The sequence below is a fragment of the Triturus cristatus genome, chromosome 4_1 (assembly GCF_964204655.1).
Source record: "Triturus cristatus chromosome 4_1, aTriCri1.1, whole genome shotgun sequence".
Taxonomy (NCBI): Eukaryota; Metazoa; Chordata; class Amphibia; order Caudata; family Salamandridae; genus Triturus; species Triturus cristatus.
In genome coordinates, this window is record NC_140585.1 from 743,355,172 (window position 1) to 743,369,182 (window position 14,011).

Genomic DNA, 14,011 nt, shown 5'->3' on the forward strand with positions numbered 1-14,011 from the left:
AAGAATGATTCAGCCAAAACACAAAAATTTTAATTTTCTTTCACCCATTCACATTTTGCTGTACCACAACCACCAATCTCTCACGTAAAAAAAAAAAATGGACTCGGATGTGGCCCAGAGATCAATTGAGGCATTCCACCCATTGCTTTTTCAACTACTCAGCATCATGGCAAGCTAGATGAGATCTTCTCAGCTTTTCTTAGCCATACTTCCAGCAATTTCCCGGCATGTTTTCACTTATGTCCCCCAAACGGAAAGCAGTCCTTAACTAGCCCTTAATATAATAATAATAATCCACATTTGTAAAGCGCGAACAATCACCCGTAAGGGTCTCTAGGCGCTGGGGGCCGTCGGGAAGATTAAGCAAGCTATTGCCCAGAGTCACATGGTAATGGGCTAATCTGCTGCCAGCGCCAGGGATCGAACCATGATCCCCAGCTTCCGGAGTCAGTCGCCCTGGCCGTGGCTCCACACGTCTTCCCTATCATTGTACGTTTTAAACATGTAGTTGATTATGAACTCGTGACCCTTGCTAGCAGTGACCATTTTCCACAATGTATTTCCATTAACTGTGCTCACTCATAGGACTCTCTAACGAAATGGATTGCTAGTCCCTCTAAACTCACTAAAATGGGCCACATTGAATGGAATTCCACCGAGCATAATTATGTTTTTAGGAGAACAAAACATTGTGTTTATTGAGGAGTTTTTAAACAACCAGCGTTTGACAACCTCCTCTTGCTGTTATATCTCTAAGTCACCTAGATCAACGATTTAAATGCTAATTTAGAGGCAAATGTGTTTGCACATAATAAACTTTATTGCATATTCCTGCCATTAAAAAAAGGCAAGCAAACCTTGATATTCCTATCAGCTAAAATACATCAAGCATTCAGTAACCCAGACCCTCAGAAGACTTGGTAGTGTGCGTGCTCTGAAAAAGGAGGCTGCACACAAACAGCAACTGTATAGGAAAGCCACCTGGCAGCTAAAGTTGAAGCCAATAACAAAAAGATGGTTAGAACTATTCACAGTTTGCAAAGAAAGTTATCCTGGAAAATATTGGATCTATGTCCACTATTTTGCCAACAAAGGGGCTTGCTTCGACACTAAGGGGCATATTAACAAGGGCTTTATCTCCGCCTTTTTAGCTTTAAAAGCCAAAGAAGCGGAGATACAAATATCGCCCTATCAACAACAGGGTGCTAACATGCAAAATCGCATGTTAGCACCCTTTTTCACTACACTTCCCTTTGCATCTCTAATGACATGCAAAGTGGGTGTTCCAGAGCAAAATAATAGGAGAAATGTCGCTAAGCAACATTTCTCCTATTATCAAGCTTCACGCTAAACCTGTTAGAGACAAAAAAAGCAGCGCTAACCGTGGTTAACGCTGCTTTTTTACGTCTGCTAATTTTCAGACTTAGCCATGTAATCCAATGGGAGGTGGATTACATGGCTAAGTCCAACATGGGCTATCAACAAGGATATCCCTATCCTTGTAATTTTATCGCTGCATTACCAGCGATAACCTCCCAAAATGCCGCTATCGCTGGATTTTTTATCGCCTAGGCGGTTAGTGTTGTTAATAACACGATAGCCAGGCGATATTATCCAGCGATAGCGGGCGTTAAAAAAATTAACGCTCAGCGCCTTTAACGTTAATTTTTCCTGTTCTTTGTTAATATGCCCCTTAGTGTGTATCTGTGAATCGCTGGTTGAATTTGTAGGTCCTTATACGTCCATGATGATGCATGCCCAATCCATTATGGATAATTGCCCCAGAAATACGTATATCATGGTATTCAGTGACACTGTTTTGAAGAATTTGTTTATAATCCCCATCAAGGGCGCCCCCGGTCCAAACAGAGTTCCCACAGTCATTTTTAAAAGCGAGACCAGCTTCTGGGTATCATAGCTGACCCTTTTATACAGACATTACATTCAAAATAGGCTTATCCCTGAAAGCTGGCGAGGAACAATTTAATCCATGAAATGAAAAGGGCTCACACAACTGCCGCTTAATTGCTTTATTGGATGTGAAGGGTAAATGTTATGCCAAACGGCTACTTCAAGAACTAGAGTCTTTGGTCAAAAACAATAATTTAATCCTGTTTTATTAAATCAGGTTCCAAGAGGGTTGCGGGATTGATGACAATCTTCTTAAACAGTCAATGTTCTTAAATAGAGCAATTAATTCTCCTGGTGCTGTTTTTTATACCGCCTTTATTGACTTTAAAACAGCATTTCCCTGTATTCACAGGAATGTATTGTGGTACAAACTGCTGAATTGTGGAATTGCATAACTAGGATAAGGGCTATTGCAGCGACAGGACTGGCTCAAAGAATGACACTATTACAGTCTAGTTACTACCATGGCAAATGATTACTTTATTAAAAAATATGGGGACACGGAGAAACAATGGGTGGGGTAGTATCTTTAATCTGTAGGAAAGCTTTTAAGATTATAAAATCACTTACTATGAACATCGCAGAAGCGAAAATATTGACTATTTCTTTAAAACTTGCCCTAGCATACGCTATACCATTTGCCGCACCAAATATTCCTGCATGCTTTTAAGATTAAATTATTGATGTTATCTCTGCAATTATTACCAATAATAACATATCAGCAATACTAAGTGACCCCAATCTACATATAGGGGATGGAATTGATGTAGCAGCTGCCACTATTAACAAACACTGTGCTCCAGCAGGCGGCGATTGGTCCTGCCCACGCAGTAGCCCAAACCTTAGATCAAATTTGGGTACCAACTTGCTTGTTAGAATTTGTAACTACCTTCCCTTTAGTTTGGACAGACAACTTATCAATAACAGAGCCCTTGAAATTCTTACTAGGATTAACATCTGAAGAATTTTTTGACCACCTGCAGATCCTGGAATAGGCTTAGTAAACAGGTTCTACAGTGTTATTTTACTAACCTTTCGTACGTGACCTGGCCAGCTCAAGATTACTCAAAAATATTCAATTGGGCAAACAGGCTAGCAGATTCATTTGCACTGGTTACCAGTAGCTCGAGCATTGATAAAGCCAAGCATTTGCCATGGTTTGCATCCCCCCGTAAGCACTGAAAGAAGGTGCTGCAAGGATCTACTGTCTTGTTCAATATCTATATTCCACCTTTAGCAAATAAAATCATGACTGATAATATCAGCTTGTGTACATATGCAGAGGACACTCAACTGATTTTCTAGGTAAATTTCAATCCAGTCCTGCTTTAAAAAAGGGCCTCTGTGACATTTTAAGACTGGATGAATTTGAACTGCCTTAAGACCAATGCTCAAAAGGCAGAAATATTGGTAGTAGGTAGAAATCCTTTACTATGACCACGGCAAGTTTGGCCTAGTGCTTGTGGTCTCTTTCCAGTTCCATCAAACACAGTCAAAAGTCAAGGAGTCAAAATAGATGCTGTGTTACACATGACTGATGACGTTATCAGAGACATTACCTCTTGCACCTATCAAGTGCATAAAATTAGACCCATTCTTCCTTTCCTAACACCGGAAGGCAGAAGAGTAGTGATTGCTGCCTTATCTGTTGCAAGACTGGATAATTACAAAGCATTGCATTTTGGTATACCTAAAATAATACTTCATCGTCGACGTGATTAAAATCAAGGCACCCAGCTGATGATTTCAGCCCCTTGCTTTGCCTCAGCCAAACCTGATCTGGCACACGTTCAGTGGCTTCCAACTCAGGATTGAGTTCATTTTAAGATTTGTTGTCTAGTCCATAATTATATGGGTGGATCTGCTCCTCACTCTGTCTGCAAAAATACACCCATACCATCCGCCATTGAATTTATGATCATCATTACAGTGTAACCTTATACTTTCTTCTTTTCACAGGTCCTCTGTAGGTGGCATCATTTCCTCAGTTATATGCCCAAAGTTATGATGGGCGTTTTAAGGAAATGCCTCTTTTTGCATGAATCCCTTCAAAGTTTTGGACTGATGCTTCTGGTTTTTCCCCTATGAGAATGCTAAGCAGACCTTAGTGCCAGTGATCTGATGCTAAGAAGTGTATGTCTGATTGCCTTATACCCAATTGGCATAAGTTAACATACTATAAGTCCCTGTTGTATATTGGACCAGGGTACTCAGCGTTAGTAAGTTAAAGTGTCCCTCTTCGACTGCAGTTTTATACTACTAGCTCAACTTTTCCTTTTAAAGCAATGGCAAAGTTCAAATCTTCCATTTTAATATTTGTAAGTCACCCCCAAGGTAGGCCTGTCGAGCTCTAAGGCAGGGTGATGTACATTAAAAAGTAGCACATGTGTTTTATGTGTCCTAACAGTAAAAAACCCTAATTGTTGTTTTTACTGAGAAATGGCTATCAACCCCATTGACAAGTGCAGGGTGACACACTGACAACTCAGCTGTGCTAACTTCTAAATAGGACTACTAAAGTTGGTAGTTCAGGGTATCAAAAGAATCATTACGTTAAACCTGACAGAATGCCCATGTCAAATTTAATATCCAAACTTATGTAAAAACGACTAGCCATCAACTGTGAAAGGATTGATGCTAAACAACAGTTCCCATGAAGCCCAATTTGTAACAGTTTCTACAACAAAGACAGAAAGCCGGTTGTTACTACAGCCACTGGATACTGGGTACCTGCCTTCCATGTTACAACGAGGGTTCAGGCGTATAATAGCAGGTTGTCCTATTTTACAAACTTTTCCAATGTAACTGTTTGGAATGACTCAGCCTGTGCTCATATCAGAGGGAAGAAGTGCCTAGTTTCGCAAAATTATTCTAAACCTCAAGCGGTGCGTTTGCTCTTAACAGAAAGCTATTGCACCTTTGACTTCTTCTTTTACTTCGTTTGTGCAGCCACAGAAACCAACTAGAGACTGGAGCAGCATGCAAAGCAGCTGCAGATCATGGGCATGAGAATACTCAGAAAACATTGCTGAGCCTGCAGATGACAAGCTTACTATAGCTTGAGATGCAACATGTCTGCCAAAACCACCATTCTCTTAACCAAGATCAATCGAGGAAGCCATCTTCTATGTTTCTGTGCAACTTAAACAATAGAGAAGGCTCCTCGCAACAAGCACTTGACAAGAGCAACCCATTACTGTTAAGCCACTCTACTTTGGTCGGCAAGATCAGACTTTAACATGGGTCCAGATCTTGTTCCCATTGGATGCTATGCTCAATTGTCGCTGGAGGCTCTGTAAAAGGTCAGCCATATCTGCTTGTCAGTATTGCTGTGCAGTGAGCAGCCCACTGAGACCCTCCTAGAACTGTCTTTCCACCACTAACATTTGTCTCATTCCGCTGTCTGCAACATTAACCCAGATAATGGTAGAGAGGGGGACTTGTACGTCTCTATGGGGCACGTTTTGGAACGACCGAGTACGATGCTGGATTCGTATAGCCTTTCCGAATCATGCCGTCCAACTCGAATCGGCAGTCGGAATCAGACTCTGGGGTATTGTAGCGGGCCCCCCTGCACCCTGAGCCTTCCCAATCGGGTCCGTGGGGGTACCCATGGGTCCCCCCTTACCAACCATGCACAATGTGGCAGGCACCAGGGAGTGCCTGCCACAGGGTGCCCGATTTTCCCCAGCCACCCCTTTCTTCAATGGGAGCCTATGCATTCGGTCTGAACATAGGCTCCCAATGAAGTCAATGGAAGTCCAACCGAATCGTATCTAGTAGTATCCGGATGCATTGTACTCGGTCGGTTGAACTCTACCGGTCTGAGTCGGTCAGAAACCATTCCCAAACCCATTCGTTGGGATGATTTCCAAAATGCATCATACTCAGCCCCTTAGTTGTAATCATTAGCCTAGCTTATTCAGAGTCCAGGAATGAAGCTGATGCATGTGCTCATTCAATAAAAGCGAATTATGGACCCAGTGTATAAAGCATTTTCCCATTATGTGTCTATGGGGAAATGTACTAATACATGAGGTCTCTTGTCTTTATTTTAATGATGTTGGGTTGGCGTTTTCTTTGGGAATTCGGAATTCTACAGCACTCACCAGACGTTCATTTGGGCTACAGGTCTTCATTAGGTAAGGTTAGTGCTGTCTGTATGCCAGTCAGTAGTTTATAAGTCCATGCCCAGAACAGAGTTGACTTTGCATTCAACAGCTAAAGGTATTGCAATCCTTTCAGCTCTCTGCAATTTGTCTCTGCAACCTTAAAAACTCACGAGAATGGTTCTGAGGCTGACAGGATGAAAGGGGTCAGGAATGTCCTCTATTCAAGGTTAAGGAAAATGAGGTTAGCAGGCTGGCATTTATGATGTGCTGGGGTGATAAACTTTGACCCCTGGGCGAGGAAAGTTTCAGTTGAACTCTTTCTGAATGCAGTGTAGTAAAATCTAGGTGTAGAGTTAGAGTGCTATTGGACTGAACAATAGTGGCTCAGAGTTTACAATTCACAAAGGACTCGGAGAGGAAGGTATGTATAGTAGGGCGAGTCTACTGAAGGCTGGGATTTAACAGGGAACAACTGCTGAGATCAAGTACAGGTTATGCGTAGTTCTTGGTTAGATGATTAACCTGCAGATATTTAATAATTTAAAGGGACATGTTTTGAACAAATAAATTGTACACTCCCCTCTCTGTGCTGTAAAGGTGCGCACACTGGAAGGGGAATACTAAAATGATGTCCAGTTCCAGTAACTTAGTTATACATGTTTAATCAAAAATGCACTATATTCAAATTCGTAAACGTTTGCTAAACTTTTACTAAAGAATGCCATGCATCCAAATTTATGTTAAACCTAACCTTGGGACCGAGATGAAATCTGAGACTTCATTTAGAAGATTAAAGGTCTAAAATACCAGCAATACTATTCAAATACTAAATAGTTCCAAATGTATATTTATAACAACCTTGAATATCTTTTTTTTTCTTGAAGGGATCATGCGGCTACTGTTTCGCCATGCCATCATGCCCCTCTGGTAGTAAGAGCAAGGTAAGCAGGACTAAAAATTACTTTCACTCACAGCCTAAATTGGTACACTGTGAAAAATGTTTTGTTTTTTTAAACGAAAAGATATAGAGTCAAAATCATGAAATTGTATTCATATTTAGCCTCAAGCAAGTTGCTGAACATCAGGACAGTGTCAAACAGGTGGGAGTAAAATGATACATCTAATAATAATAAACAAGAAGCAACTAGGTATGGAACCAGTTACAAAGTTGAGGAACAGTGAAATGAGAAGAGTGAAGATGGTGTGACTGAGAGAGAAAAGGAAGGGGAGGAAGAAAAAGGACTGTCTCAGAAGGGGGAAAGGAAAAACAATTATTAACAAATACTATCCTTTCCAAACAAAAATTCAATGTACATTTTTTACCTCATCAAGTACATAAATGTATTCTGATTATTTCATAATTTCACGCAGATTCTTTTCCTTCTTTATCTTGACGTGTTCTCTACGCACCTCGGCCTTTAGTCTTCATTTACATGAGTTCCAATTACCGTGATAACTTTCTCTCCTGTTTATATTATATATTGTACATCTGTGATCACTGTCCATTATGGTCTTGGATTTAGGATACACATATGAGTAATGAACCTGTCAAATATTAGATAGGTGAGTGTTCCATACTCACCTAATTGGCTCAGATTCTGCATCAAGGTACTAATGCATCAACATACTTCTTCGACCAGCAAGCACCCTCTTCTGGACTATAATAGGGGAAATAAGACACACAAATGTGATACTATAAACACTTCACAGAACCTCTTGTCGAAAAGGCACACCCTCCGGAAGCCTGCAAGAACAGCACTCTACTGTACAATAGTACAGATTGAGAGCAGTGGCTGGCGTTCAAACAATATAGCCCTTGCCTAAAAAGGCTGGCTGCTCTGTGAAAACAGGACCCTGAAAACCGTTTCAATCATGCTGACCATGTCATGGATGAGAGGGTCCACGTAGTGAAAAAAACTAAGATGCAACTGTTGCCACCGGCACCCAAAAAATAAATGAGCACAAATATGGGGTCCTACCTTTCACAGGTATAGGAAGCCATTAAGATGAGAAAGTGGCAGCTAGAGAGGCAACATGGAAGAGGTAGCATCAGCCGTAGCCCGTGCAGATAAGGTTGGTGGGGCAGTGGGGCCGGTGGGGGCGATTTCAACAGACGACGAGAGGAAATTAATTATTTATTTAATTTTCCCTCATCTTTGTCTTCCGAAATCCTCCCCCTCCCACCCAGCCCACCACTCTTACCTGCACAGGCCACGAGCCTGTGTAGCATGCTGGGGGAGAAGGAGGGAGGTGAAGCTGGAGTGAGGGACAGGACTCTGCTTGGAGTCCCTCAGCGGTAAGAACTAAAGCCCATTTAGCTAACAAAAGTCAGAGCAGGTGAAATGCAGTGTTGGGGTAAACAGAGGGAGTGGCGGCACAAGACATGGGCCGGACTCACAAGTCCCCATCCACTCCTGGTAAAGATTATAAAATTCCCCATCAGCACAGGGGACATGATTAAATGAGGTGAATGAGTGCAGAGGGGAGTGAGTGGTGTTCTGAAGGACTACATAGGTGCTGTCTATAAAATGACAAGGCCCAATGACCATGCTCCATACACCAGTGGGACACTGAAGAAGGAGCTGAAACAGACGTAAAGGCAGGTGCTGGATGTTGCATCACATGGGGATGGAGCACCCAAAACACTGGCAAATGGGTGAAAGGAAAACCAAAAGGTCACTGGGGGAAGCAGAAATGGGAATAGAGGTGAGCCTAAGCAACTAGCAAGCCAGAGGTGCTACTAGGATATACTGCTACCCGCTTCCTCCTTTCCCAAGCCCAGACAGGCAGCAAGGAGTACCTAAGCCCTGAATGCAGTAGGGCTCAACCACAGTTAAGCGTCAGTGCGTGCTCAAGTGAGGAAGCATATACCTCAGACCACACAAAGAGCACACAGAACCAGAAAATAGATTGATGGGAAGTAAAAGAGCAGTTGTTACAGCAAAACCAAATGGATAAAAATGCATTCCTCTGCAGCAGGTTACAGGTGTAGGGTTAAGGAATACAGCAGGAATCTTGTAAATTAGATCCAGCTGCTCCAGACCAAGAGCCTATGCTGAAGATAGTATTGTCAGCAGTACAAGACATTGGCCCATCCACAGGGAGCAGCTCCTAGTGCTGCTCCCTGCAGGCGGGAGCAATATTTTGGTCTGTTTTCCTGCCAGCAACACTGCAGGCAGGGATAACCGATCAAAAGTCCACTCCCAGCAGGCGGGAGCATTTTTGAAGCTCCAGCCCACTGGGAGCGGACTCAGTCTTTAATCCCGCTTGGCGGGAGATTTGAAAATGCTCCCACCAAGTGAGGGCAAGCCCAGGTTTCCCTGCTTGCGCTGCTGTGGGCAGGGAAACCGCTATGTCCCGGGGGTGCGCTCCCCGGAACATAGTATCTGAGCTGGCCCAGGAGAATGGGGTCCCTTTTTAAAATAAAATTTGCATGGGGGATGGGGTCCACGGAGCCTCTGGAGTCTCAGGGAGGAGGCAGCTCGCAAACCCCCTCCGCTTTTTTGATGATTTTGGCCCTGGTGTGGGTTCCTAGGAGCCTATAATTAAAGAATGCGGCCTGGACTTTTTAGTTTGACCCGGCAAGAGTTTCGCAGGATCGCTACATTTTTTCCCATTTTTCTCTTTTTTGTCTTTTTCTTCTACAAGGTTAGGGTATTTTTACACTGCCCCCATATATCTTTATTTTTTTGTATAACTTCAGGACAGGGGCCTTAACCCCAGAGTCCTGTAACGGCTGCCAGCAAAATGTTTCTCATGTAGCTGGCAGCCAATCAGAGTGCTCGCTCTCGCGAGAGTCTGACTACCGCGGTAGCAAGATGGCCCAAAGAAAAAAAAGATCCCTGGGCCAATCAGAATTTAAATTGACTATTGCAGACCCAACTGTCCAAATATACAATTATTTTTCAACCTTAATTTCTCAAAAACTACTGAATGGATATACACCAAATCACAAAGAAGCACAGACTGTAGTCCAAGATCTAGCTTCCTGCAAATTTGGTGTAATTCCATTCAGCAGATTTTGCTGTAGACTTGTCTAAAGAAGTCTATGGAAAATGCATGGGGATTTTGCGTTTTCGGACCCCCTTTTTTTCCCTCTGCCCTAAAGCTCTTTCATCCCCCGCTTGACGGATCACCCCAAACCTTTCCAGGAAGAAGCTGAGGTGGACAAACGTTTTGCCAAACAGGGTCAAAGTTATTAGCAAACCAAAAAATGCTCTTTCTATCGAAAACTAGACCTAACTATAATATATATATATATATATATATATATATATATATATATATATATATATATATATATATATATATATATATATATATATATATATATATTCACTGAAAAAACCATAGGTTTCACACATGTTATAGTTAGCTGGACATTTTACTGATAAAAAACCAATGAAATTCCCCCGTTATAGTTACTGTAGGCAACTATAACTCACGCGACCGTAATCCTCTGCTGATGACATAGTGTCCACGTTACGCTAGATGGGCCCTGAACGCACGATGCGCTTCGCGCACCGTGCGCACATGGAGGAAATATATGATGAGCATCGTTGTGACAGGTAAAATATATGTTTTGTTATGTCAAAATCAGCCATGCACAACTGGTGCCCTGCGGACACCAGTTGCACACGGGGTGGGGAGAATGTGGATTTTTTTTTTTTTTTAATATTGGCTACCGTACGCGTACGGTAAGCGTAATCGGCGAAATTTTCGAAAAAATTTAAATTGCTTTTTTTCACTTGGGGGATCGTTGGGGACTCCCTCGACATGGCTAGGTGCTTGGGAGCTGTCTAAACAGCCCCTTTACATGTTTTTTCACTTTGTTTATCAACCTCCTGTCAGAGTGCGAGAGAGAAAATGGCGGCCGCCGCTTCCTGGTTTAGACCGATTCGAATGTTTACTAAGATCTAACAGCCAATCAGAATCGCGCTCGCGCACGTCACCGTACGCGTACGGTAAGCGCACCGTAAGCGCACCGTAAGCTGGCTCAGATATATATATTGATTTAAAGGCTATTTTCTCAGAATCTACTGAACAGATTTACACCAAACCTACAAAAGGCACTTCCTTGACCTGGGGACTACCTCTCTGCCAAATTTCATTAAATTCTGTTCAGCCGTTCGGGCTGTAGCCCTGTCTTAAGGTCCTATGGAAAAATGCATGGGAAAAACGCGTTTTGGGACCCCCCTTTTATCTCAGCCCCCGCTTGACGAATCCCCCCGAGACTTTCAGGGTAGGAGCGGAGCGTAGCGCCCCACCTATTTTGAAAAATTCGCGAGGATTCGTCGACCGGTGCCAAAGTTATTCAAAATAGAATGTTGCGGATTTCCTATGGAAACGTGGTCCTAACTATAACTACCTACTGGCGACCGCCAGTAGGTAATACATATATATATATTGATACAGTAGGTAGTTATAGTTAGGACCTAGTTCCCATAGGAAAAGCATTTTTTTACTTGGCTATAACTTTGGCGTTATTTGACCAATCTGCATGAAATTTTACCCAAAAACTTTCACGGTGGGTATGTTTGAGTGGGAAAGTTTGGGGGCGATCCATGCAGTGCAAACCAAGAATTTGGGGCGCAAAATAAGGTTGCATTTGTAATGTTAATTCCTATAGGAACCTTTAGCCAGCTCTACAGCCCAAGCCGCAGAAACAGACTTACACCAAATTTGGCACAGAGGTAGATGTCGGTTCAAGGAAGTGCCTTTTGCTTATTTGGTGTAAATCCATTCAGTAGTTTTTGAGAAATTTAAGTTTAAAATTATTGTGCTAACTCTGGGCCAGATGTTTAAAGAAAGTTTTGCGAAGAATCAAAAATGCAGGCTGCAACGGGAATGCTCTGATTGGCTGGTCATAACCTGAATAGAAAGTTGCAGCCACCATTTTGTCTATCAGGAACGGTTCCCAGGGCTGAAAATGTGTGTCAAAGCCCACATAAGGGGTCAGGGTGGAGATACTCTGTCCCCATGGTTCAGAAATGGAGGTGTTAGTGACACAAGTTATGTTCCCAATTTTTTTTTGTTTAATCGCACGCAATATTCGCTACCACAGCGTGACCCCCTCTTATACCATCGCAGGGACGTTGCAGCAACCAACGTCGTTGCGAATGTTAGTAAATCATTAATGTGCATTCTTATAGAGATCTTGACATTCTGATAAATGTTTTTATAGAGCTATGTATATTGTGTGTTATCGATTGCAATGGTTTGAATTAATTATACAGTTAAAAAAAAATTATATGGTGGTGGCTATTGAAATCCTGCTTTTGCTTTCTGCTTTCGTGATGTAACCGCAGGAATTTGGATGAGCGAAGTCATCACGATGTCCGGAGTCACAGCAAAAATGGGTTTTAGAGATGGTTGTTCCAGAAATACACTAGAAAAACTTGAGTTTGAAGTGTACAGTAATAAACATCTACTGTGTAAAATACTGAAATGTGTGTGCATATATGTATTTTCACTTTATGTAAAAGACGCGATTGTCGCGATGTCCCGAATAACGGCGAAAACAGAAAATAGGTCTGAAAGATGGTTTTAAAAGAAACTTAGCACACAAATATGGGTCTTAACATGTTTTGAAAGAAGTATGTATATAGTAATATGTGTAGTGCAATGTTCAGAATGGATATTTTTACATATTATTTTTGGATTTGTTGGTGGCCATTTAATGCCTGCTTTTGCTTTCTGCTTTTGCAACGTGTCCAGGGGGATCACGATTACCAATGTCATCGCGATCTCCGACCTCACCGCAAAAATGGAAAATAGGTTTTAGAGATGGTTGTTCTAGAAATACTGTAGAAAAACATGATTTTGAAGTGTATAGTCATGAACCTCTAGTGTGTAAAATACTGTAATGTGTGTACATATATGTGTTTTCATTTTATGGAACAGGCGCAATTGTTGCAGTTAGCACATTGTCACGACATCCTGAATAACCGCCAAAACGGAAAAGAGGTCTGAAAGATGGTTTTAAAAGAAACTTAGTACAAAAAGGGTTTAAACATGCTTTAAACATGCTTTAAAAGAAGTATGTATATAGTAATATGTGTAGTGCAATGTTCAGAATGGATTTTTTTACATATTATTTTTCGATATGTTGGTGGCCATTGAATGTTTACTTTTGTTTTCAATCAATCAATCAATGAACTTTGTTTGGTCATCAGACCATAAAAGTACAAAGTGCATATGCAACCCAATAAAACCTTAAAATAAAAAAATCCATCATAAGCTTAAAAAACACAACATTCATCATTTTTGACATCGGCTTAGGAGTCAGTGCAATAATCACTAAAAAACACCAGCAAATCAGTTCAAGATGCCTAGCACATGAATAAAACAGGCTAATTAAAAGTATGTTGCTAAAAAGTGGTACAAGTATTCTGTTGTACTTATGCTTCCACCACATAAGAAAACATTAAATCAGTGTCCAATGGTTTGTTCAAAAATAATATATCCTCATGTTTAAGCTCAGTAACTCCAGCATCAAAGTCTGGGCATGTTAGGATAGGATTAAGGTTGGTCTCTTGGCCTTCCTTCTTAAGCCCCACATATGGCCCAGGAACTTTGCAGTTGCGCACACCAATGATGGTCTAGTATCTGCTTTTAGTATGCGCAGAGCTGCACCGGAATCGCAGGTTCCAAGCTGCTTACAAATGGAGGTTAGCCATTTTGCCCTGGGTCTAGAATATGCAGGGCAAACAAAGAAAACGTGGCCAATTGATTTAATCAGGGCCGGGCAGCAGGGACAGCCTTTAAGCTGGACAGCATTACATGACCAAGAATTTGTAAATGAGTTTACCGGCAAGGAGCCATGCCTGAATTGCGTAATTTTCTATCTGCCAACACCTTGATGAGGTGAAGATAGCCTTCCAGTAAACAGGTTGGTTTAAAATCTATAAAGTCCTCAGTTTGTACGCCCCACTTATTAGCCATTGCTTAAAACTGCACTACCCAGTCCCAATACAATACTTTAATTT

General features: G+C 41.8%; 1 protein-coding gene across 1 annotated transcript in view; it reads left to right on the top strand.

Moving 5' to 3' along the window:
• LOC146855449 (stabilin-2-like) overlaps positions 1-14,011 on the top strand; it is a 1,111,419-nt gene that overhangs the window by 885,621 nt on the left and 211,787 nt on the right. The window contains exon 54 of the mRNA XM_085653245.1: positions 6,908-6,964. Coding sequence (XP_085509371.1) covers positions 6,908-6,964 — 57 coding nt within the window. The remainder of the gene's footprint in view (positions 1-6,907; positions 6,965-14,011) is intronic.